At 39.7% G+C, this 27,093-nt stretch overlaps 1 protein-coding gene across 1 annotated transcript in view; it reads left to right on the top strand.

Annotated features, from left to right (window-relative positions):
• Positions 1-27,093, top strand: part of LOC141427314 (uncharacterized) — a 293,055-nt gene that overhangs the window by 242,684 nt on the left and 23,278 nt on the right. Inside the window, exon 2 of the mRNA XM_074086646.1 lies at positions 12,427-12,550. Within this exon, the coding sequence (XP_073942747.1) occupies positions 12,427-12,550 (124 nt within the window). The remainder of the gene's footprint in view (positions 1-12,426; positions 12,551-27,093) is intronic.

Here is a 27,093-nt window from a genome sequence, read left to right as displayed (position 1 = left end):
TTCCTGCCAGAGAAGTGCGGGTCGCTTCTCAAGACATGCTGCCCTTAATGATATTATCCGCCGGTCTCTTGCTATGGTCAAAGTGCCGGCTATTTTAGAGCCGACGGGCATATCTAGAAATGACGGCAAGAGACCGGACGTGATGTCTCTGATTCCGTGGAGTATGGGGCGTGTGCTAGTGTGGGATGCAACTTGTGTTGACACACTGGCCCTGTCACATCTCCACCGAACATCAATATGAGCAGCAGCAGCAGCAGAAATGGTAGAAACTGCCAAAGGAGAAAAATACAGTGGTCTCGGTGCCGAATATAATTTTGTACCTTTCGGCGTCGAGACCCTTGGTCCGTGGGGCCCGGGCACTCTGAGTCTCTTGAAAGTTTTATCAAAGAGACTCAGAAATACTCGTACCACAGGAGACCGAAGAGCTGGCAGTTTCCTCGCTCAACGCATCAGTCTAACGATCCAGCTGGGAAATGCTGCCAGCATCTTTGGTACCATGCCGCAGGGTCCATTTTTAGATTTATTATAGTTTTAGTTTATTTAATTTTAATGTAGTTTGAATTTTTTTGTTGTACTTAATCTACATTTTATATTATTCTATCAATAAAAACAATAAGTACCTATATCTCAATGTTTGTCAATTGTGTTTGTTTATTTATTTTGTACAATAAAGATTTTACATTCATACATGTGTGTAGGTACATTACATGATATATCAAGACATTACCCGCCTTATTACTTATGTTGACCAAGTCTGACCAACATCCTGCGTCCACGTCTGTCCCAGTGAGAATGTTACGAACTACCATGACACGTTCATTTACCTTCTCATTTCACCCGTAAGCCCGTAACTGATATTTTATGTCATCTTGCCGTTGCCTTACCTATCACATATCGGACTATTGTTTATGACAGGCGAATCGAAGAGGATTTTCTCGGCTAAATGTACCTACAAACTGAAAATCCCCTTGATTATGAGTTAATTTCATCAACAAATAGGTAATGACAATAATATTTTCTTTCAAATTACTAAATGGTGAATGTATTGACATCCTCAAACTTTTCATAAGTAGCTTATTAGGTAAACTATCTCGTTCCTTACGATTTTCATCTAGCTTTTAAATTTTCTTCCTCCACCTTCACATGCATGGTTTGAATTCCGCCCTAAATCGTCCCTGCGGGCTTGACAATGCAATGGACAAACATAAAGCTAATAAATATAGCTTCAGATTTATTACACTCCTTTTTGTTTTAGTTCAAAAAGTTTCTGACCGGCCTTTTGAAGGTCTTGCAGCGGCCTTACCTTACAAAACTTCCACTCATAAATGAAACAAAGGCCCTACTTAATAACACGACGCAAAAATCCCCATTTTGAGTACACTTAAGTGTAAAGTGCTTTTTCCTGAATTGTGTGAATGCTCTTATCTCGCTTTCATTCGGTTTATGTCTTTTTATTTGGCTTAACGCCTGTAATCTCGGCGGCAATACGTCACTTCTTTGTTTTGCAGCCGTCATCTCGGCGGGTTTATTTTCTGTGTAAACGTGTACTACCCCGGTGAGCTACATAGCCTTATTAAGTGGGATCACTCTGCCTGGCAGTTGCTATTGTTTTTAATGGTTTAGTTTGTTCTGTATAAATCGTAGCTTATTGTTTAGGACTTATGCCGATCGCGTGCTTTGCTTGTGCTGTTTCAACTTGGTCGTGCAATAATAACTAGTTCCGAGAACAAAAGGTAAAACCCGACGACAAACCTGTTGAATACCTAAGAAAAGATTTAACTGAAAAAACAACATGTCGTGAAAACATCGTGTCCTGAACAAGCGTACTTATAGGCTAAAATATTAACTTGATAAGACTACAATATTTAGTAGGTCATTATGTCAATCCAAGTGTCTTGTTTTACCAATAATCACGGTCTTCCTTAAAGCATCCAATATTCTCGCTGAATTATTGGATTCACTATGACAACGGCAAGGTCGTACCTTAACGCAACATTGATTATTGTGGAAATACTATTGCATAGCAACGTATTACCTATTTAGGAGTGAACGGTAATACCCAATGAACTCGTTTGCCCCGAAACGGAGTACAGATCCGTTTTCAAGAGAGGCGTATATATTGTTCACCGACATCAAACGCTCCACGCTTCTTATCTAAACTGAAAAGGGCCCGGTTACCTGAAGTAACGTTAGCTTCACTTTATTTTAGAGTGTCTGTCAGTTAATGCCTCATTCTCATGTTTCGAAAGCATCTAGACTTGAACGAAAATTCTAAGGACTTCGCAGGTGACAATGTTTCTGTTAAATTGTTCGTTACTTTTGATACGCACGTGAATTTCCTGATATTTAGATTTTTCAGTGCAGTTTTGGAAATTTAGCAGTAGTAGGTAATAATTTTGTATCATTGATTGATCGATGCTCGATTATTGCTTGATTGGCTTACACTATAATTGTCTTCTTTTCTCTGTCCAATATTTACTTTTTTTTTTAAAATCATTATTTAAGCTTATTATTACATGTTTTTTTGACTCCGTTAATATTAAGGGGAGCTTAAAAAAATGACTTTTCATTAATAATATTAATAATTGAACTGAGCCGTCTGTCGAAGTAACTAGAAGTCAAGGATAATACGGTATAATTTATTCCTATAACTAAAAATAAACCGGTTATGAATACACTTTGTTTCAAAGTCGTTCCCGCACAACAATTAAAGCCGCAACAAAAGCGTAACTGACAGTTCTGTGTAGCGCCAGTTTAAAACTCAATTTCCAACCGATTTAGGTTTACGACGTAAAAAAAATGTTTACTGTTCCTAGCGAGCTCTAATACATCCCGTTTTACGTCCAAGAAACGAAAGTAAAAGGGAAAGAGGAAAATTGTTGCGATGTCTCAGAACACGTTGAATAAACAAGGGCTGTTTATGGCAGCTTTCGCGAGACGGGTCCGAACCGACGATTCAAAATACGTAATCAATTTACTTTAGTTTGTGCAACTAGTCCTGCTGCGGACATTTTTCCGGAATTATGATCAAAGGGGCAGTGGGTCGCGGCCGCCGCGGTCATTTTTTTTATAAATACCAGAGGGTTTTATTAGAACTAGGTAATAGCAGTCGGCTTAGATACGGAGTTACGCCCAATTGCACAAATTATGCACTCACCTTGGCAATAGAGCGTTTTATTATAACTTACAAAGTGCTAAATAGCTCTGAAGCGAAATGTTACATAATGTGGGGTAATTTTAGATGGAGCTAACATCTTTTCCTTTTAAAATATGGAACACTAAAAAACTTAATACCTCTACTGTTGGTATATTTATATCTCGACCAAAAAGATCTTAAATATAAGGGTCTGTTCATGCCGACTAAGTTACGAAACCCTAAAAACTATTAAAGTATAACTCTTAATTCGTATTTTTCTTGCTCATAATAACTTTAAGATTAGCAGACGATAAATTTGATCGACTTCATCAATATGCATTGCTTGCATTTCTCGCACGTTCCACTTTGCCCAGAATCGCGGCTAAATATGCGCTGGCAAGATAGATTACTGTACGAGAATATGTATCTAATTATTTTGAACAACTGAGGGTGGAATTTTAATTGGATTAAAACATACAGATAGTTGATAGTGCATTGTCTGCGGGATAATAAAGAGGTTGCCTTGTTGAATGGTTTGAACGCTCCGACCGCTAAGGCTTCGCGAACCTTAGTTGGGAACTCCAACTATGTTCCAAAATTCAACACGTGTTGTGGCATGTTGTACGATATGTCCTTAGAATATGTTATAATTTTGAAACGGTTAAAGTTTGGCTTTATCAAAGTTCAAACAGTTAGGAGACGCGGAGTCGAGTTGAATGTTGCATGAGATGGGGTAGGGACAATAATTTGTGTTAAAAGGGTTAAATATTGCATGTCAATTAAAATAATAATGAAAATTCCAGTGTACCTACAAGCGGAAAGAGGCGACCAGCGCAAAGCTCGGTTAGTCTCATGTGAGTTGTGGGCAGAAAACTATTACCAAAGGTTACGTAAACGGCAAGGAGTTGAAACCTAACCCTTAATCTATGTGGCTTACCTACGAACAATCCTAAGATATCACCTAAATTGTGATCGTACTGGCAGGAATGCGATGAAATTCTAAGGGTCCTGAAAGCAACCCGACCCGGTGTCGGTGGCGCTCTCCAAATACCTCACAGCTACTACGCCCAACTTCTGCTACGTGCTAACATCTCGTTCCTTTAAAAGGCACATTATCTACAACAGGAGTCCACCTGGATCGTGATACAAATAACATATAACTTAACCCCCAATACTTTTGAGTTGGTCCTGTGAATTGGATTAATAGGAGAGCTTCGGTCTTTCTTTTTAAAAATTTTGCATTAGCCATTTAGCATAATAAATTTCTACTCAATTCGACCAGTGGAAACGGGTGAAATTCGACTTACGAGACCCATACATTCCGAACCAGTTACCAATGGTTAAATAAAATGCTTACAAAAAAATATGTATCACACTTTTTACTTAATTTCATTTTATGTCATGCTTACCGCGTTTCCTATCTACCTAAAATTAACATACCCGCACGATCTAGGAAACGGACAAAATATTTTATCAAGCAATAAAAAATTCCCTCTCTCATTTATCAATCGTTAACCGTTGTCCTGTTTAACGATAAAAGAATTAACGACAACATCCAATTGAAGGCACAACACAATTGATTCACCGGAAGCAAACAATGGAATTAAAATTAATGCGTTCCGGCTTACAAATCGTAAAAATATATTTCAATCGTTTTGAGAACTGTAAGCTTTTTTATTTTATAAAAAGGACATGTTTTAATCGCATTAAATACACCAAGTAAACCGCTTGTTTGGAAGTTAAATAAAATTCAGGAATACTTCTATTCCGCGGAGTCTAGTTGGGCAATTAATAACTTAATTGCATTATGATTTTGGCTTATTTAGAATCTTAACGTATATAGATGTAAAATTGTATGAGATACATTTTCGAAGTTTCAATAATCGAATTTGCAATTTTATATGAACTTTGGCGCACCAATAAAATAATTAAAAAAAAAATTACATGCTTTTTAAGTTGTACCTACAGTCGGACACAGGAATGCGAGTGCGCCAACAAAGTCCACACAAAATTTCAACTCCGGTTATATTATATCATCATCATCTCAGCCATAGGACTTCCACTGTTGGACATAGGCCTCCCCGTAGACCTCCAGTTGCTTCGGTTGACAGCGGCTTGCATCCACCGTGAACCCGTTATATCATAGTGTTTCTGTCGCTACCGATTAGGTACTTGTAACTGCTAATTTAGGTATAATGTCAGTAATCATAAACCACTTTTATACCGCTTTTTCTAATCATAAATATTTTCATCATAACTTTTCTACTAACGTAAACGAGTGGCCATATACATACGTAGCGGTATAGTTTACTGCGATCCTCACAGACAAAAATGCCCAAAACTTGTTATGTAATAACTGCATTACGAGTGTATAAATATACCTACCTACTTATTAGTATTAGAATTGGATTTTTGGATTTATGAATCAAAATTTTCAGAAGGCGATTTTTTATTATTAAGTAACAGTAGGTACAAAGTTTATGATGAACAAGATTGAGAAAGAGTGATGATTATGATTATAAACCATTAGTACGAAAACATTTGGATAAACAATTTTTTGTGAGCAAAAATGAACCCTCAAAATGTTAAGTTACACTTGGTTAAGACACGGTAGTACTATTAGTTATTCTGTGACTTGGTGTTCATAATTAAGCCGAATAGAATAATACATACCTACCAGTAGTAAAGACTTCAAAAATATTGTCATAAATATATTCGGTTAGCAAGCACTGCATGGTCTACATGGCCAAATTTTAATTACGAACAGTGGCAAGTGGTTCAACAATCTTGTGAATGTAGGTACCCTATTGCATTTTTAGAGTAATCTTTGTCAAATGAAATGAAACACGCGGTAGCCAAGGAAAGATTTTTTTTTAATAAACAAGCAGCTGCATTTGCACTCACCTAGAAGAAACTTCATTAACTCGCAGATTTTTTTAAAAAAGCTAAACTTTTTTTCCAGTTAAAGTCAGTGACCTTCGTTACTTGCGCTTTTGGTAGAGTTCAGTAGAAAAGCCAAACTGCCACGTGTGAAGTGAAACTGCTAAGTTTTTTTCAATGTTTTTTATAGCCAAGCCATTTTAAAATCATGATATTCGTGAAGGGAGTTTGGACATCGACCCAGAGTCGTTATCCAATAGCGCAAGAGTGCAATAAACCACAAACGGTTTCATTGGTCGCTAATAAATTATTAGTGCGCCGGACCTTTTGCCATGATGTATATATCTATTCGATCAAAACAAAACAGAGACAGCATCACATTTATTGTTGAAATAAATTTAATCAATGGGTGGTGGAACAGGGGCTAAATGTCAGATTAGAGTAAATTATGTAAAATGTACGTACAATCCGTCATCTTTTGCTATGTAATTCTTCAAACTAAAGTGTATTCAATGATTGCATTCTGACGAAAAAGAAAGAATTAAATTCAAAATACTCAGATTTCTACTTTAATGAGTGGCACCCGATACTCCGCATTCTAAATCGGCTTATCCGAGATCGCAATTACTAAATCAGCTCGTTTTCTCACAAAGCGAAATGATGGAACTCGATCGAACCATTGATGAACTTCGTTTATCCTGTCCCTCTCACTCGATTATTTCACAAATAACGAGTGAATGGAAGACGAAAAACGTAGTTTCCTGTTTTCTTTTTCAAAGTGGATGACTCGCTGCGGGGCCCCGCTGGTTGTGGGAGTGGGAGGGTAGTGCGCCGCAAGTAGCACTTTTCACTGGAACTAATCAGGAATATGACTCGTTAAGCTTACAAAGCATTATCTCCTTTCTATTAAACCTTTCCGCAGTCAGCAAAGCCCTGTAGCAACCTTCATTAAGCCACGAGAAGGATATTGATTTTATTCAGCTCGTCTAATAAAGGTAAATTTGCCTCAAAACGACGTTCAGAAGGATTTCAAAAGAAGCCTCACTATCGCGGTCTCTTTGTCCCGTCCTCCATCCGCGCGACCGCAATTATAAAAGAGCTGCCATGAAATCCATTTTGTTCCGATACCTACAAATCTTTCATCTATCTTCTATTATTACGTATTTAAAACATGGTATCTACAACTACGAGTATAATAATACACGATTGATCCAGGCTCTACGAATTTTTCAAACACCACTTGGGTTTACCTACCTTCTAGAATCTCGTGGAAATATTTGTCATTAATAAATTGAGGTAGCGATACCGTCTATCTTCAGAGGAAAATATCTGACAGATTCACTGAATGCTTTACTTTATCATCCCTGTGTAAAGACAGCGACGCGAGACGAAGAGATCTGTTTACAATATTAAAATATTTTTAGAGAGAATTTCTTTTGTCAGCGTTCTTCAATACAATTTCCTCGGTCGGTGAGGCTCCTACGTATATTTATAGTGCAGGCGAAGGGAGCGCGGCCCGGGCGCAACTAACAGGAATCCTGTGTATTCCATCGAAGTCAGTGCTCTCGCTATTGGTTTCCACAACTGCTAAAGAACCTTTACCGCTTCGGAAAAATGAGTTTTCTCCGCGCTCTGCTTACCATTCGCGTTTTATCCAATTCGCTTCGCATCTCAAAAGGAAACTTGTTTATTTTGCAATAAGTTAAATGAGACTCGCAGTACATTGTTATTTTAAACTTGTTCGAAGTCAGACAATCAGTCTTCATTCAATGGCCGCCATATCCAGATATTAATATTCGTTAACGCCATTGTGTTTTACTTTCTTTTTCAACTTTCTATTAAATGCTGGCATCTTTTGAAGGGAAATTGGTTTTTATTGTACTAATCCAAGACGACATGTGACAAGATAATTGTCGCTTTCCATCGTACGGTAATTACTATACCGGATTTTGATTCATTGGATTGATTGCGGGTGCTTGAATTGTAAGTACCGCAGCTAAATACAAATGATACGTCGAAATGTCTGTTTTACGATTCTGGACCACAAGCGGAACCGCCGATATTGCTTCTACTCGGCGAATTTGCATGGAAAGAACCCCCTTGAGGTGCCGAAACGACCCTGCGATTGGGTTCTGAATGGCACCTGCACTGCACTGCCACGCTACACGTCAGAATTCGAGAGTAGCTATTAGAGAACAGATTACGATCGCTTGTGGTATTATAAAATCAGGAGTGCTAAATCGTTGCTTGACTTAATGGTGAGAAAATGACAATTATTCGATAACTACCTTTTGCCCGCGGCTACGCCCGCGTGAATTTCGGTTATCGCGCGCTATTCCCTCGGGAACTGTGCATTTTCCGAGATAAAAAGTACCTGGCCTAAGTGGCCTATGTAACTCTCTGGCCCATAACATAAACTATCTCTATGCCAAAAATCACGTCGACCCGTCACTCCGTTTCGACATGAAAGACGGACAAATATTCAGTGGCGTAGCTACCAAGGGGCTAGGCGGGGCAGTGCCCCGGGGCCCTCAAGCTCAGGGGGCCCTCGAAATTCTGCTTTATAGCTGATGATAAAGTTGCTTAGCATTTTTAAAGTATTTGTATATATAATGATTTTACTTCAAAAAACCTTACCAGTTTTGATAGCAGTGGGCCCCATTTTTTTATTTGCCCCAGGGCCCTAGGTTACCTAGCTACGCCACTGCAAATATTCAAACACACACACTTTCGCATTTGTAATATTAGTATGGATTCTCCCAATTGACATCTGTTTATATACAATTCTGCGCCCACTAGTCGGCCTTTATTTAAATGTAGGAGCTTTATGTGTACGAATAGAAGCGTGTAAGCCTTGTTCATACTTCAAGTTATTCCAGTTACCCGTTTATGAAGGCAGAGTAATTTATAAAGACCAGCTGTGACCCTGTCTTAGGGCGGGCATATGAGGTCATTGTGAGCATTTATTCTCACTGGATGATATCTTGTTGTTACAGTAAAAATATTGTTTGTAAGACGTGTAATCTAACTTAATAATAAGAGTGCACTAAGGGGCTGTTTTACCATCCATTGATTAGTGTTAACTGACGGTTAAATGTGATGCCGTCTCTTTTTGTTTTGTTCGAATAGACGGAGATTGCTTCACATTTAACTGTCAGTTAACACTAATCAATGGATGGTGAAACAGCCCCTAAGTATTTTTTGCTTACATTGTAGCAGTTGCATTGCAGTCAGCATTAATAAAAGCTCATTTTCAAAATTTTACTGGAAAGAAAAAGGACCAAAATCAGATCAATTGTATCGTGTAGCTCAAACATTGAAATCTTTCATCAATCTCATCTGGGTCTCTGTGAGAGCTGTTTTAATTAGGTTTCCTACATCGTGATCTTTGATCACATTAGCAAGTTTGTCACAAAAAAAAGTCTTGCTTGTTATCCACGTTAGTCACGTTACTAGACCATGAAGCGAATAGAAGTATAGAGAAAATAATGTAGTATTCTATCGAGTATCAGGTCGGCAGGCAGAGGTCACGTCGAGCCGAGCTGACGCCGCGCACGTCCACAGGCAAATGGTGCGCAAAATTATACGCTCCCACACACGACTGCACCGTAATGTACTTGGGCGGTCGGTACGTCTGCTTATGTAGATTTTATTTTTGAAAATGGGACCTTGAGCTCTTTTATCTCTATCCTCCCAGCGGGTTACGTTCAGTCAGACTGCGCGAGTTAGTTCTCCGCTCAGATTAATTCAGGCACTGTTGACTTATGAGTATGACTTGATTTACAAGGAGCGTTTATGTTGATTTTATCTGACAAATAGCTATTAGTTTATGAGTTAGATATATATATTTAGACTGTGATAATAATATATTCGGGTACCTACATGTACGATCATTAAACTTGAAATCGAATGTGCTCACGACTGTCATGTCAACCGTGATACTAAATTAATTTGTATTATCCTATTTCATTCGATTTAAAAATATAGGTACACCTAAAGCATGATGCAGCAAAACCCTCTTGTCGTCAGGCATCTTGTTCCTTCCATCCAACGAACTTTTAAACTAATGAATTACGTCTATTTTTTTATTTGTTTAGTTTGTTAGTTTATATTTGTATTGTACCTACATTTATGGCAAACTTATAAAAATGACCCCAAGGTCGACCATAATTAGGCGTACCATGCACAACAAATAATAAAATCGCATCAAAAACTAAATAAATTACCTAAATACCTGTTTCAATATCAATTCCTGTCTGTCTGACTGATCTAAGTCTAGCATGAAAATTGTAATTAAAGTATACTTCACTGACTACAAATGTGTGTATTTTCCCGTGTATAGTCAAACTAAAGCCATCGAAGTGACGCTCGGCGGAGCGCCAAGCACCAATAAATCCACTTGGCGGTAATCTAGACTGATTCTAGACTTGCGCGTGTAGCACTGGCCCGAGGGAGCGGTAACATATGGCCGCGATTCCCCAATTAGGTGCAACTTGGCCTCATATTTCCGTCCCGCACTTCTAACTCCGAATATCCCGAGCTCTAAGATTTGTTATCTGCCAAGTTCGAGCAACTACGAAAATTTGATACTCGTGTACCAAATATGAAAGCAATGTGCGGTTGCAGTGCAAGCGCTCGGCGGTGTTTATGTTTTGAAATAGCGTTCAAAATTTCGAAGATTGCATTTTGTATTCGATTGAATTTTGTTAAAGTAATAAGTGTGAACCTTTTCGTACTTAAATTATAAGTAAGTTAAGTTCCTAATCTGCATTTTGACCGCGTGAGAACTATGGCTCAAGCGCTCTCATTCTGAGAGGAGGACTTTATTTATTTATTAGGAACAGTTACAAATTACAAACAGATACTATTGTAATTGACACACTTATACTACACAATCAAAGTTTATGCTACACATTATTGATGAGCATGAAACAGTATCTATTTTTGTCTATGTCCTAAACAAGTGGGCATTAATAAACGCATCATTAATTCTGATTTATAAAATCTAAATCGTAATTGAATATTAATATGCTATGTACCTACCGATTACCGGCACCGGTGGTAACGTAGCCTGCATTTAATGGATATCAATTTGCAATATTCAAATAGGTACTCATCAATCAGCCGGACTTACCTGAAATTTAGGCGTTTGGGAGTTTTTAATTAAAAAATGAACAGAAAGCTGCGCTTTAACGATCGTTTCATGTAAATGTGGCGCCGCCCGCAACGAATCCATTAATAAATGAATCATTGCTCCTCTGATACTTAGAGATGCTTCCCTTTCTAGAAACTCTCAAATTTCAGTGGCCTATTACTTACTCAAAAAAGAGTACGAAACATTCCCAATGAAACCCGACTGGGTCGCTTTCTTGTCTCACAAACTTAGAAACTTTGGCTGTTAATTTTATAATAAAAGTAAGAGCTACTTCCGACAATTAAGTTATAATTGAGCATAATTCTTGTTCGAATAATACCCCACCGACGTTAGCGTACTAAGTCCATGAACGTACCGAAAATTTTCAGGCAAATATTGACGTTGTGTTAGTTAAACATTTTACCAACCCGACCGGCGGGGCGGTCGTCGACTTAATTTAATTATTTGCTACGAGTATTACCTACCTACCTACTGTCACGAGCTCAATCACTGCACACCGCTTTCCGAAAAACTATTTTAAATTGGTTCAGTTTGTTTGGCTTGGTTCCCTTCATGATTTTACGCGTAAAAGCCGTCCGTGTAATGTACATTCTTTTGATCACGATTCGTTCTGCACCGTAGCAGTTGAACATTTACATATTTCGGAAACGAGTTTTGGAACTGTAACGAATTTGCTTAGCTGGTTAGCTGTTGAAGTCAGTTTTTACGTCCAATAGTTTGCTATTGAAATGAAAACTGACGGGCCCTGAAATCATGTCAAATGTATGCCAAATGAGCACACCTAATCAGGCCAGACTTAGAGATTGGTGGATTCTGAACTTTTCCATAATGCCAATTTTATTAGTGCGCGTTTATAAAACTGGCATTAAATGACATCAGCTGCCACAGTGGTATCAGCCATAATGTTCTGCCCGCACAGACAACCAATTCGATTTTAATTCATGAAAAATAGGTAGGTAGGTAAAAGTCAAAAAATTTCGCTTGGTTAATAAATGAAACTGAATGATTCGATATATAGATCGATGTTCTTGTCGTCTACGTGTCAAAAACTTTCTTTGTATGGATAATATTGATTTTCAACCGATTTAAAAATTATTAGTGAGTGACCCCAATTTTATCCGAATCATTCCGTTTCACAGTACATAACACATAGAAAGATATTAGATTATTATCTTATCTCATTCTCTTCGACCCATCTTTTATGCATGATATTAGAGTAAAAGCACGAGTGTGAAAAAGATGGTGTTTGTTGCAGGGGTGTCGCTGACGCCGTTCGTGCGGCACTGGCAGCCGGCCGCGTACGAGCGCGTGCGCCGCCGTCGCGAAGCGCCCGCGCCCGCGCAAGACACCCTGCGCCTCTCCTTCCGCGCGCACAACAGGTAAGAAAAATAAAACATATTTATAATAGCTACGTTTTTTAAAGTCGGTTTTAAAATAAAGCAAGAAAACCGGCCAAGTGCGAGTCGGACTCGCGCACGAAGGGTTCCGGACCATTATCTAGGTCAAGCCGTGGTGGCAGAGTGGTTTGACCTATGGCCTCTCAAGCAGAGGATCGCGGGTTCAAACCCCGGCTCGCACCTGTGTTTTTCGAAATTCATGTGCGGAATTTCATTTTAAATTTACCACGAGCTCTACGGTGAAGGAAAACATCGTGAGGAAACCTGCACAAACCTGCGAAGCAATTCAACGGTGTGTGTGAAGTTCCCAATCCGCACTGGGCCCGCGTGGGAACTACTGCCCAAGCCCTCTCATTCTGAGAGGAGGCCTGTGCCCAGCAGTGGGACGTATATAGGCTGGGATGATGATGATGATGATCTAGGTATACAACATTAGACACTAGCAAAAAACGGCAAAAAAAACACGTTTGCTGTATGAAAGCCCCCCTTAATTTTTTATTTTATTCTGTTTTTAGTAGGTATTTGTTGTTATAGCGGCAACGGAAATACATCATCTGTGAAAATTTCAACTATCTAGTTAACACGGTTCACGAGATACAGCCTGGTGACAGACAGACGGACAGGGAATTCTTAGAAATAGGGCCCCATTTTTACCATTTGGGTACGGAACCCTAAAAAAGGGGCTACATTTAACACGATGCTGTGGCAAGCCGCAGCACAGTCTTTCAGTGCACGAAAGTCAGCCTCCTTGTAATTTTTGAGAAATCTCACGGGATATTTTCAAAATTTTGGCATTTCAACTTTAATTTTCGTTATATAATTGGTTAACTATAAACTTATACTACTGCTATTAGTAAAGAATAGTAGGTACATAATAAACATCTCAGACTCGAGAACAAACATACCTACGAATTGTTATTTTGACTTATCTACAGATATTTTAGTAGCAATGACATTCGTATTATAAATATTCATGAACAGGACTCTAGAGAATTTGTGCTACGCTTCGCAAAATGCATAATAAATTGAGTTAGGAGTAAACTTAAGCTCATGCATCAAGAAATAAGACGTCGAAAAAGATTTTGGCAATCCGTATCATACCTAATCGCTCAACATCATATAAGTGTTGTTGATGATTGCTGATGATTTATTATAAGTAAGTTACTTTTTTACAAAAAATATATTTAACTTGCAATGATCGTTATGTACTTACCGCAGTTGTTTTAAATCGAATTTACCCACTTCCAGTGATCGAATTGACTTGCAATTTGGTAAAGATTTGTAGCCCTCCGGCGTCTTACGTCAAAGTCGTAAAATAGGATTATAAAGCAAGTATAGTCATAAAAAACAGTCAGTCAGTAAAGAGGTTGTATTAATTTATTTTTCGGTGTAACAAATTTGAACATATTTATTCATAAACCAATGAAAATTACAGCTTTTCAGTTCACATCAATGCGCTGTAAATTAGAAAACATGGAATATAATCACATATTATAACAATACCACATAATAACAAATAATAGTAATAACGAAAAAGTAACTTAGGGATTTTCGTCTTTTCATCCTTCTGAGATGAATCGACTAATTTGAACGATTCTATCTAATTCCTTAAACTTTTTTCGCGCTTTCGCGCGGGTTTATTACTAAGACTTCGCTGTCCGTCCGTCCGTCCGTCTGTCACCAGACTGTATCTCATGAACCGTGATAGTTAGACAGTTGAAATTTTCACAGATCATGTATAACTGTGGCCGCTATAACAACAAATGCTAAAAACAGAATATAGTAAATATTTAAGGGGGGTTCCCATACAACAAACGTGATCTTTTTGCCGTTTTTTGCTTGATATTAATAACGGCAACAGGTAGACGCTTGAAATATTCACAGTATTTAGTTGTATAATCACTTTAAAAATAAATAATGAAATTAAAATAAAATAAATATTAAAGGGGGGCTCCCATAGAACAAACTGTATTTTTTGCCGTTTTTTTTGCTTATGTCTAATACCTATTGTATAGATAATGCGTGCGGTGCAGAACCCTTCGTGCGCGAGTCCGATTTGCACTCGGTCGGTTTTTCTACTTTTTTTGCTACTATCCTTTAACCCGTCACTACCAGTAGTCTCTAGGACATTTCTCGCACAAAAAAGTTAGGGACTAATGTAGTATCTAGGACACGTGACGGGTTAAATCCGAAAAAACTGGGCTAAATACTCAGGCATAGTACCTATATATGTATTCCCGATTCCCGATTTAAAATTGTCACTTTGTTCGAGTCTTGACTAAACAGCTAATGCGTCGAATCAGTCAACGCGCGTCATAATCAATCGTCACGTTTGAGTTTTCGCCTGTTTATATTTGTTGGAGTTGCGCGAAAATGATTGATGGCCCAAATACCCGCAGGTAAACAGATTCCGCCTGAGCTGAACCTACAAAAACGAAAAACTTTAGCTGGATTTTCTGGGTTCTTCCATCCCTCCCGTCCCGCTTGAGATATTAAATTACGATCATTGGGCATGGTTTGTATACGTAATTGATGTTTGGGCCAATCAACTATTTTACCGACACTTTGGGCGTCTCCTGCGTTACCAAAATTGTCTCTGGCGTTACCAAAAAATCGTACTTCCAACAAGATATTTCACGGTTTAATAGGTTTAACTTACGTAGGATGGCATGTATTCATGTACACCATCTATTATATTACAGAAAAAACATGTTTACTTAAAAAAATCTGCAATTGTTTGAAAAATGTCGCGGACAGATTTGTGTCGGTAAAAAAGTTGATTGGCCTGTTTACACTTGTAGTTAATCCTCTTGTTATTAACAAGCGGCTATTTAATACACACCGATTCGTTCCTAGAATAAGTCAATTATCAACGTGTGTGTATAGTATCAAGGCACTCAAAACCCTTTTTATTGTACGGAAAAAACAAAAAAAACCGTTTTACTCGTTGTACTCCTACGAGTATGACTGACATTATGCCATACAAATACTAATTCCATAATTAACCCATAATTTGAGTTTCGAGTTTGCTCCTTTATACCCTATCAGATTAGCATCAAATACTTACATATATTATTATGTTAGTACAAGGCGTCGTTTCTATGCAAATTATCTACCATTCTCATAAACTTAGTCCATTTGTTTGCACTCGAGGAAATGTAAACATTCTTGACATAATTTTATGAATTATACACTGTAGGTAATATCTGTCATTAATTAGAAAGATATAATTTTATAATAACATAGGAATAAATTATGTAAAGGAGATTTCCGAAGATGTTGTTGGCGACATTAAGTTAATTATACAAAAACAAATAGACTAAATAAATATAACTTTTTTTGCGTATAAATAAAAAGGGACTAGCAGGGTTTACTATTATTTGAAGTAATTACGTATTAAGCAAAAGAAGCATACCTAAGCTAAATAATTAACTAATTAAACTAAGTTTCGCAAGTTAAATCAAGCTTTTTGTTTCAATACATTGGGAGCTTATTATGTATCATATCCTTAATAAGTCTACGATATGTTTGAGCTGACCACATTGTTCGATCTCGATATCGACAGGTAAACAGTAGGTAATTGCATTTAATATCTAAAGCAGGTTAGTGTGAATGCATAAAGCGTAGTATAGATCATTATGTCAGCCGAAAGACGTCCACTGCTGGACATAGGCCTCCCCCAAGGCTCTCCACTAAGACCGGCCTTGTGCTTTTCGCATCCACCGCGATCCCGCGATCTTAACCAGGTCGTCGCTCTATCTTGTTGGAGGCCTACCGAAAGCTCGTCTCCTGATCTGCAGACGCCATTCCAGTTCCGATTCCGCCAGTATAGATAAGTAACTGCTTTCCGATTACCAATCGCACTGCCACTGCTAGTAAAGGCAATCGAATGTGTTGGGAACTAATCCATTTGTAAATGTATCGAGTTCAGCGGTGGGCTCCATTCGCTTAATTAAAACGTTCTCCATTGGACAGCCGGCTACGAAATGGAGTATAGCTTATTCACTGAATTTGAGATTTGGTAGCTCTAATTTGCAAGAGGGACAGTGTTAAATTCGTCTATTATTAACCGACAACAAGTCTGTCCACCTAGTTCGCTATCAAACTTAGAAAAAAATGAAAATATTCTGACTATAAAGAATTGACTCCCATAGTCCTGACTCATACATGATTTACTATCGGTTACCTGCTACATCGGCAAAGTCCTATCTAGCTTCTTTGTTTTGTGTTTTATTTGCCAAAACTTTGGTACCTATGTACCAAATAGCATAGATGCGTTATAAATATTTTGTTCCTGTTCTTAAATTACCTGATGTAAGTTTACTAAAAGCAAAAGACCTTGACGCAATAGTAAAACGTCCAAGTTATACAATTTGCAGCGATTCTGAATAGAGAATGTTTTCGTTAATCAGCCTTAGACAAAGGTCGGTAGATATGTAAATGAGATGAGAACTGGATGAGAAGACAGAAGTTAGCAGTTTGAGTTACTGGCTTGGGCTGACAGATCATTAAATTAACGCAACACAAGCTATTTGTTAGTTAAATTGATCTCGAGCCCTTGCTCGGATTTCATTAATGAGTCAACATCAAATAATTGAACATGGATCACAATCGGGTATTGAAACTGCCTGTCAATCTTTAATAACAGTATTGATCCTTTGATCCTTTAAGAACGGCGTAGTGGCTTCAAATATAATCCCACTTATTCCCTATCCCGTGCCGTGGGAGTAGGAATTTCGAAAAATCCCTTTTTGTCTACCTAATATCGAATACCCTTTAAACGAGCAATTCTTGTATATATATAATCAGAACCTCGGAAACAGCTCCAACGATTTCGATGAAATTTTGATGGTTTTCGGGGATGAAAAATCGATCTAACTTGGTCTTATCTCTGGGAAAACGCTGGTTACCGAGTTTTAGCTTGAGCGGAACTCGGTCGCCCAGGTACTAAATATTATGAGAGTTGAAACCCCATTTTTACCCAACAACGGCAAAGCTCAATCAAATGTTTTATCGCTAACAATCTATATCTATATATTAACATGGAATTTTCATCCCAACCTATATACGTCCCACTGCTGGGCACAGGCCTCCTCTCAGAATGAGAGGGCTTGGGCAGTAGTTCCCACGCGGGCCCAGTGCGGATTGGGCTTCGCAGGTTTGTGCAGGTTTCTCCATGATATTTTCCTTCACCGTAAAGCTCGTGGTAAATTTCAAATGTAATTTCGCACATGAATTACTTAATCCTATATTTTTTAAGAGTTTTTGATGCAAAGTTTTTGCAATTGCGGCGCCTACAAATTGACATGTTTTACGCTCAGTGACCAAAAGTTCACCCAGATACTCGTTTGGGTGTGGATTGAAAGGGGTTGATTGTTCGTGTTATTTTTTTTTTATGATAGGATGGTGACTGGTTGACAGATGTTTCCATAAGTACAGTCAAGTGTAAAAATATGAAGTTATTCAAAATTTCAAAAATAAGTACCACAGACTTATTCCGACGTAATAAGGCCGTGTAACGTAGTTTTAAGTGGTTCGAATAGATAGATACTTATTTTTGCACTTGATTGTACATTGGTTGATGTTCAAACTGGTCAAACTAAGTACTACGCCAAAGATATGATTACATTTTTTTTATCAAAAAATCCGTTTAGAAACCTTTACAGGGGAACTCAATCAAATCAACTCGTCGATCTCCTCAAATATCCAGGATTAATTTCAAAACACTATGTGTTATACCTAACTGAAACAATTACTTGGTACATGAGTCTTTGAACAAAAGAAGATTCAGTATTTTTGTTTTCAATTTAATTAAAAACCTATTTATTTTTCATTATTTTTAAGTGTTACCTGTAATTATTTCCGTCGTGAATTTGATACTGCCTTCAGTTTTAAGCGATGCAGCGTCTCTAAAAAGATTCCTGAAGATGTCCCCGGGGTGCTTTTTAAACTTTGTAACGGACCAAAGGCCACGTTCTCACGTCCTTGGCAAAGTTCAAGATTTTTTGAGAAGTCGACCTTTTGTACTGCAAACCTACACCAAATATTTACATATACAAGAGGATCAGCGTCTGAAAAAGTATAAATATTTTAGTCTCTAAAGTACTCAGCGATGTAAATATTTTTTTATCTTTACAATAAATCTTACTTCGCTCTGAAATTGCTGTTCAAATACATAACTGAAAGCGTACTATCGACTTTGCGAAATATTTAAAAAAAATCATCTTCACATCTAGCAGTTCACTCACTTCGTCCTTTACTAGCTGCTAATGTATAAATACAGTAGCTCATCATTGCATTATTCATTTATTACCGTCCGCGCTTTGTCCTTGTTTGTTTTGACCCTGAGTGGGGTAAAGTTGGCGGGGTAAATAAGTTGCATGCCCCAAGCGCCGCAACTAATCCAACTACGGCGTGGTTATGTAAGGGCAGGCCTGCATTAATACTACATGTGTAGTAAAACTGTTGGTGCTGAACTTTGTGGTACATGGGAGTATCTTAGAATTACTTGTAATGGTGACTGCTCAATTTATTTACAAAATTTAGGCTCCCAATTCGTATTCACCCACACCAATGAAAAATACCCACGCCGTGCAGGACATCGCCATTATTAAATTCAAGTAGTATCTTTATTTACTCGTACTATAAAATTTACTATTATTAGCTTTTACGTCCGGCGGGATCTTCGAGCTTTCTCGGGATGAAAAGGAGCTTATTATAATCAGGGTAGTGTCCTCTGTTTCAATGAAATACTTTTTAGGATCAGTCCAGTGCTCTGAGTTCTTATTAAAAAGAAATAGGAAATTGCGCGTGTTTATCTACTGATTATTGTTTGTACCACTCAACAGTAAAGTGGCTCATGTCAAAACGCAGCGTTGTTCTAAATGGGACCGTAAAAAATACTCTTTGTGCTTTAAAATAGCATTTGAATTCGTGTTTAGTTAGGTTAGTTGGTTCCAAAACGTGAAATGTCTGGCAATAATACACTGTATAATATATTGTAGATAATCTACAAAATTTTAACTCTTCCAAGTGGATCCGCCTGCCCGCTGTCACGGGTGAGTTGAGACTCATTATTATTCATTAAGAATTAATACTAAACTGCTATACAGTGTTGTGGTGATGTATCAACGCGATTCCCATCGGGTTGCCTATTTTTTTACAGATGTCAGTGATAGCAAACCTAAAACCGCTAGTTAGTGCCCACAAGCTTGAGTACACGAGGGTTATAGCGTCCGAAGATATAACTCGCGCATCTCTTACTCCCAGGTTACCTAAGTAAAATGCTCACTACACACTACTGCTGTGTACACGTTCATATTGAAGAGCTAATTTGGCGCGCTGTTTGTAGTTTACCTACTGGATTTATACTGTGCTCAAGACCAGTCCACACTTAGCTAAATGACACGGAAAAATCACGGCTAATCGAGCAACGCGAAAACTCTTAATACCTTCCTCGTTACGACGCTGGCCATCCTACCGATTATCTAACACAATTACCTTCGAATATTTAATAAACTGGTATTTAAAGGTTGAATGAATTTTATGTTCACGAAAACATTTTATATGATCATTATTATTTATACAGTAAAGTAAATAAAGTAAGTAGAGTAACGTAGATTACGTCACGCGTTCATGAGGCTTTTAAGGTAAATGGGCTCGAATAAACTTTTGTTGAAGCAAATAATTACAGATCCTTGTTATTTTACTAAACCGTTTTTGGGTATTTAATTTAATTTTAGTTGTTGAAGATAATATGAACTACGGGAAACGTATAATTTTCTTTTGTTTGTTGTATTTGACTTAATTGGTGACAACAGTTATGGGTATACGTACCTAGGTTAGTTTATGTTGCTCGCTATTGCTTAATTTGGGAATTTAAAACATGCACGGATAGAAAATTTAGTAGCTTTATTAAGTAGGTAATCATTTGGACAAAAATATAAATGTACATGTTTGAATCGTACTTCAGGACCATATCCGCCAAACATAAAATACACCGTTTGTTGTTTTTGGGGTTCCATACCCAAAGGGTAAAAATGGGACCCTATTACTAAGACTCCGCTGTCCGTCCGTCTGTCACCAGGCTGTATATCATGAACCGTGATAGCTAGACAGATGAATTTTTCACAGAAACACATACTAAAAACAGAATAAAATAAATATTTAAGGGGGGCTTCTATACGACAAACGTGTTTTTTATTGCTAATGTCTATTGTTGTAATGGTATGGAACCCTTCGTGTGCGAATCCGAATTGCACTTGGCCGGTTCTTTTTGTATTTTATGTTTGAATATTAATTCAATAATTGGTTGATTCAAACCTTTCACGCTACCAAGATTTAGCAGGTTAAAACGTTGTTAGTTCAATATTAAATTGCTTTTTAACACCTTAATTTTATTGAAAGTCAACGTCCTTAAAGTTGTTAATTACTTACAACCAAATACCAAGTCTAAGGCGCCCAGAGCTCATCCTCTTGAATATACCAAACAGATATGATTCGCTTACATATTCAACAGCTCTGATGGCGGAACTTCATAATCTGGCGAACGACGCACTTAACTTACTTGTCTATGGCACAATAGGTACGTATTTAAATTTAGATTGTTAGGGACGTTTGAGTTAGCTCAATCTCCACAGTCTATGGCGCGGTGTTCAATTTAAGCTCAATGGAACGAGATTAATAAAATTACTGTAATTTTCGGATGTTTTAGGCGTTGTTGTGTAACAACGGTACATCGTTTTTAATTCAGCGCATAATACATTCAATGCTATGATAAATAGCGCTCACATGATAGGATAAAAGTAAGTTGTTTAGACAAAAAAAAATGGCTTGGTCATGTTTGCGGCTTGTGTCTATAAGAACAAACTTCTTAGGTACTTCTTGTATTGATGTGTAGGTTACATAGAGTGAACTTCCCAAACTGTGCCCAAAGATCAAATAAACTAATTAATGCAGAGTACTCTAAGAGACTGAGCCTCTCAGTCTCTAGGGACCTTAGCTGGGTTGAACAGTATTTATGATATTTACTGTTTCAATATTCTAAATATACGTTAGTTTGTGATTGTTTTTATTCTTGTCACTTCTTCAAGCTGAAACAGGTAGATGTATTTAGATGATATTTGATACATTGGATATATTGTGATACCAACACATTGGGCCAGAAATGCGCCAGCCCTATGGTCATTTATGATCCCTGCCCTGCCCGTTCATATCGGCCTGTTATAATTGTCATACGTCATTTCAATAGATATTGCCCGCATTTTACGATCCTTGGTCATGGGTAATTAAATATTTTTTAATAGGTTTCGTTTTTGAATTTAGTAGAAACCATAATTACCTGTAGGTACTAAGACACCGCTTATCGTTTTCTATCAACCTGCCGCTTGTTGCCAAGCACAAAGAGGTACTTGCGAATATAAAGCCATAAAAAGTGTAAAAGGTGTAAGTAAATGTAATTACATCGCCCGGTTACGCCGTCGGAGCCCGCAAAGATGCGCCTCCTTCACATGATATAATCGGCGACATTTTCTCTTAAAATTATTATGAGATTAATATTTTTGAATCGCATATATAGTTAGATTATTTTATCCTCCGAACGCCCAGTCCTTAATAAAGGACTTGTTGTAATTTAAAATCAAACTCTATCATAAATGACATAAGTTTGATGATTCATAAATCGAAAATTTGACTGGGGCGTTAGGAGGTTAACAAGCTTTTATTTAACTTATAATGTATGTGTTTAACTTTCCAAATTTGGCATAAATCTGGTGACAATTCAAAGATCTGGTAGTGACATCCTGGTGGTCCAGCCAAGATCGTCTCTGCAGGACGGAACTCTTTAGCCGTTAATGGCATCGACTCACTCACTGTTACACTTGAACTAAGCTTGATCAATGGTATTTACTGTTTCTTCTGTTAGTTATATAATTTCATTAGTTAAAATGAACAATCCTCGAATTTACGGGAAATTTCTGTAATCATTTAACCAATCTTAGTTCAAGTCTAACAGTGAACCTTTTTGTTCTGAGGAAATATTAGTATTGCGCCACCAGTAAAAATAAAGTTCTGGAATTTTGTTAGTAACTTCACCTGAACTATTCGCTCGTCTTCGAGTTCCCAACAATCGGTCTGAAAGTTTTTAAGAAGTTACTGGACGCAGGTATTTGGTACTTTGTGGTTCTGTGAAAAACGATCGTGCACTTTTATTGTTTTCGTCTTAGTTTATTTACCCACCGATGCAAAAATAGGGGTGTTATAAATTTGACGCCAAAGTCTGTCCGTTTGTCTGTTTGTGGCATCGTAGCCCTCAAACGGATGGACTGTTTTTTTTTTGATATGCATGTTTCTAACGATTTACGGTCGTGTTGCTCTAAAGATGAGCTCCGGTGGAGTTCGAAACGCGTGAGTGTAGTGTGGCGGTGATGATAGATGGGTTTGTGTGTAATCTTACAGTGTAGAGTGGAGGTGGAGGAACTACATGAACACGCGTATATTGCATAAACTCAGCTATCATAAGGTCGCGGGTGAGCAAAGAAATTCTTTTAGTTCATTGATTTGGACCTCTGCAAAGTAATGCCTGATTCAATAAATTATTTCAAATCGGCATGCGTAGCGGTGCAGGCACGTTTATATCTTAAATTAACTAAGCAACTGAGAAGTCAATGAAAGGCCGGCTGGAAGCTAACTGGGTTTATTCTTGAACCTACCCACTTAGTAACAAACTAACAGTATAATGCATACCCTACATATCCCACCACCAATTCTAGATATACTTATCCAAAATACAACATATTAAAACGAATGTCTGGATAACAATTCTGCTAATTGAGACACACAATCGATTTTAGCATTTCAGATAATTAATTTATATCTAGTGTGAGCCCTCCGGTAGGCACGGATGGTGCGTGCGGAAGCGGTAACCGGGAGCGGGGTATTTGCGTTCGATTGTTGAGTCTCTTCTTCTGACCCCTCTACCGCATCCCCGTACTCTGACTCTGCGTCCGATTTTGCAGCCGACGCTGTGCCCACTTCGCCCACCGCCGATTCGTGGCCGCTTCCGCCGCCGTATCCTCCTCGACGCCGTCAGAACTTAGGTTTCCTTCTTCCGGTAGTATACTGGCACGCGACATAGACAAAGAGTGCCGGTTCCCGCCCTCAAAGGTATTATTTGGTCTTGATGCCTACGCCATACTATACTATTCCCCATATCCACCTTGTATGACACGGGACCGGTCGTAGCCACAATCTGGCCTTCGGCCATTTGTTACCCTTGTGCGAGTAATCGCGCGTGAGGACGGCGTCTCCCACATTGAGTGGTCGAAGCCGGCCTCCAGAGGCTTCTGCTTGGCGGCGCTGCGCGTCGGCCGCTGCCACTGTCGCGTCCGGACGTAGCGCGTCGAGGCGCCCGCGCAATCGCCGCCCCAGCAGCGCTACTGCCGGTGCGACTCCTGTCGTCGCGTGCTCAGTGTTTCTGTACTGGAAAAGGAACCTATTCAATGCGACCATATGGTCTTCGCCTTCAAAGACTGCCCGTTTGATCGCTTTCTTTACGGTCTTCACTGCGTTCTCTGCTTCCCCGTTGGCCTGCGGTCTGTACGGCGCCGAAGTGGTATGCTTAATATTTTTTACAACAGTAATCATTGAACTCTTCAGATGAGAACGGTGGACCATTATCAGTCACCAGTTGGGACGGAAGTCCAAAGCGCGCGAAAACTGACCGGAACGCTTTAATCGTGGATGAAGCTGTAGTTCCGGACATAAACAAAACCTCTATCCATTTCGAGTGTGCGTCTACTATTACCAAAACCTTTTACTTGCACAGTCGAAAAAATCAGCATGAACACGCCGCCATGGGTGCAGGGGAACTCCCAGGGGTGCAGCGGGGCGCGCGCGGGCGCGTCGCGCACGGAGCGGCACGCGGCGCACGCGCGCGCGCACGCTTCCACGTCCTGGTCGATGCCCGGCCAGTACACATAGTTGCGAGCAATATTTTTCATTTTGTTTGTCCCTAAGTGCCCCGAGTGAATCTCCTTTAAAACTTCTGGTCTTAGTTTTGATGGAATCACGATTCTATATTTTAGCAGGATACATCCCAACTCGGTATATAACTCATCTTTATGGGCAAAAAATATTTTTTCATCGTCACTACTAGGTGATAATGGCCAACCGAACATAATGTACCCTAATATTTTACATAGCAAAGGATCATTCCTAGTATTTTTAGCTATGTCCTTAAAATTAATCGGTATCGTCTCTATAATGGTATTTATGTATGCCATATCCGAGGTGGGACGCCGCTCGCGTGGCAGCGGCAACCTCGAAAGCGAGTCGGCGGGCCGTTCTCCGCCGACCTCACAAACTGAATCTTATAATCGTAGCCCGCCAGCCGCGTAGCCCAACGCTGAAGCCTGCTGGCCGCCGTCTGCGGTATGCCTTTCCTTTCGCCAAAAATGTACATGAGGGGTTTATGGTCGGTACGAAGTACGAATTGCCTCCCAAAGAGGTATTGGTGATGTTTCGTCACTCCAAAAAAAATAGCCAGCGCCTCTTTGTCGAGCTGGCTGTAATTTTTTCGGCGTCATTGAGCGTCCGCGAGGCACAGCTGACGGGCCGCTCGCTGCCGTCGTCGTAGCGGTGCGCCAGCACGGCGCCCACGCCGTACGCGCTGCTGTCCACTGCCAGCACGAGCGCGCGCCCCTCCTCGTAGTGCGCCAGCACGCAGTCGCTCACCAGCGCCTCCTTCGCGCCGCTAAACGCCCGCTCGCACTTATTATCCCAGACCCAAGTCACATTTTTTTAAAAGCGCATGCAACGGATGTAACAATGTACTGAGATTAGGAATAAATTTACCGTAGTAGTTGAGAAGGCCTAAAAAACTCTTTAATTGTGTGACATCGGTAGGCGAAGGTAAGCTGGTGATCGCCTCGAGTTTGGCGGGGTCGGGATGTAACCCGTTCTTATCAATAATGAAACCTAAATAATTAACGCTTTTTTGTAGAAATGCACATTTGTCAAGTTTAACAGTCAATCCCATTTCCTTGAGACGTTGTAATACGGCTCTCAGATTGCGTAAGTGTGCGTGGCGGTCCGGACCCGTGACGCAAATGTCGTCCAAAAATACTACCGTACCGGGTACCCCACGCAAGGTTTCTTCCATTAATTTTTGAAACTTCTCCGGAACACACGATAGTCCGTACGGAGTGCGCCGGTATGCGAACGTCCCGATGTGGGTCGTTATGGCAGTGAACCGCTGTGAGTTTTCCGTTAAAATCACCTGTTCGTACGCGTGCCTAAGGTCGATTTTCGTAAATTCCTCGCCGTTACTTAAATTCGCGAATAATTCTTCTATACGCGGCAAAGGGTAAAAATCCCGTTTAAGTTTCGGATTAATAGTTATTTTATAATCTCCGCACAGCCTTAACTCTCCGTTACTTTTAATCACGGGCACGATCGGTGTTCCGAAGTCAGAGTGGTCCACCCGGTAGATGGTCCCGTCGCGCTCGAGCCGCGCCAGCTCGCGCTCCACGCGCGCGCGCAGCGCCAGCGGCACGGGCCGCGCGCGCACGTAAACACCTTCGCAATCTGTTAATTCTAAATTTAAAGTTTTCTTACATGTCCCCAGTTTAGCACTAAATACTTCCGGGTACTCTTTACACAACTGACTCACGAACTGATCCTCCACGATGTGGTTTATTTTAATTTCACTTATCTGGAGCGCGCTCAACCAATCACGCCCCAATAGCGGCCTGCCACCCCTCTAATTACGTACAGTGACAGGTTATCCACCACCGTGTTTTTCAAACCTATTTTTACTTTCAAAAAACCTAAAGGTTCAATTTGTGAGCCAGAGTAACTACGCAGGATTAAATTATCCCTTTGTAATTCCTTATCTTTAAATAACTGTTCATAACAATGTTCGTTAATCGCCGATATTCTGCTCCCGGTGTCGATTTCGCACTCTAATGTTTTCCCGTCCACTTGAATGTTTATAAAATAGGGTTTGTTACCTTCACGTGCAATATCCATGCTGTAAAACTCGTCCTCTGAATTATCACTCAAGAAGTGTTGACCCCGATTACCTTCACGTCGGTCACCGTTCGGACACATCACTTTTAAATGTCCGCGTTGTCGACACTGATCACAATTATAGTTCGCAAACCGGCACTTGTTCGCGCGATGTCCTTTACCGCACCGCCAACACTCTGTACCGTCGCTCGAGCAGGCGCGCCGCCGCCACCAGCTGTCCGGCGCGCGCCGGCGCCGCCGCCGCTGCCGCCGCGTTCCGCTGTGCGGGCGGCCCCCGCGGGCCGGGCCCGCCGCGGCGCGCGCGCAGCGCATGCAGGCCCGCGCCCGCCTCGCCGCCGTCGCCGCCGCCCGCGCTCGCCGCCGCCCCGCTCAGCACCGCATGCTTCTCGGCGGCCTCCAGCGCCAGAGCTAGCTCCACTGCCTGGCCGTACTTGATCTCCCTTTCTGCGAATATTCTCGACCTCATAGTTTCATTTGCCATTCCCGAAACGAATTGG

Source organism: Choristoneura fumiferana, chromosome 4, assembly GCF_025370935.1.
Source record: "Choristoneura fumiferana chromosome 4, NRCan_CFum_1, whole genome shotgun sequence".
Classification (NCBI taxonomy): Eukaryota; Metazoa; Arthropoda; class Insecta; order Lepidoptera; family Tortricidae; genus Choristoneura; species Choristoneura fumiferana.
Note: the sequence above shows the minus strand (reverse complement) of the source record. Positions and strands in the feature narration are given on the sequence as shown.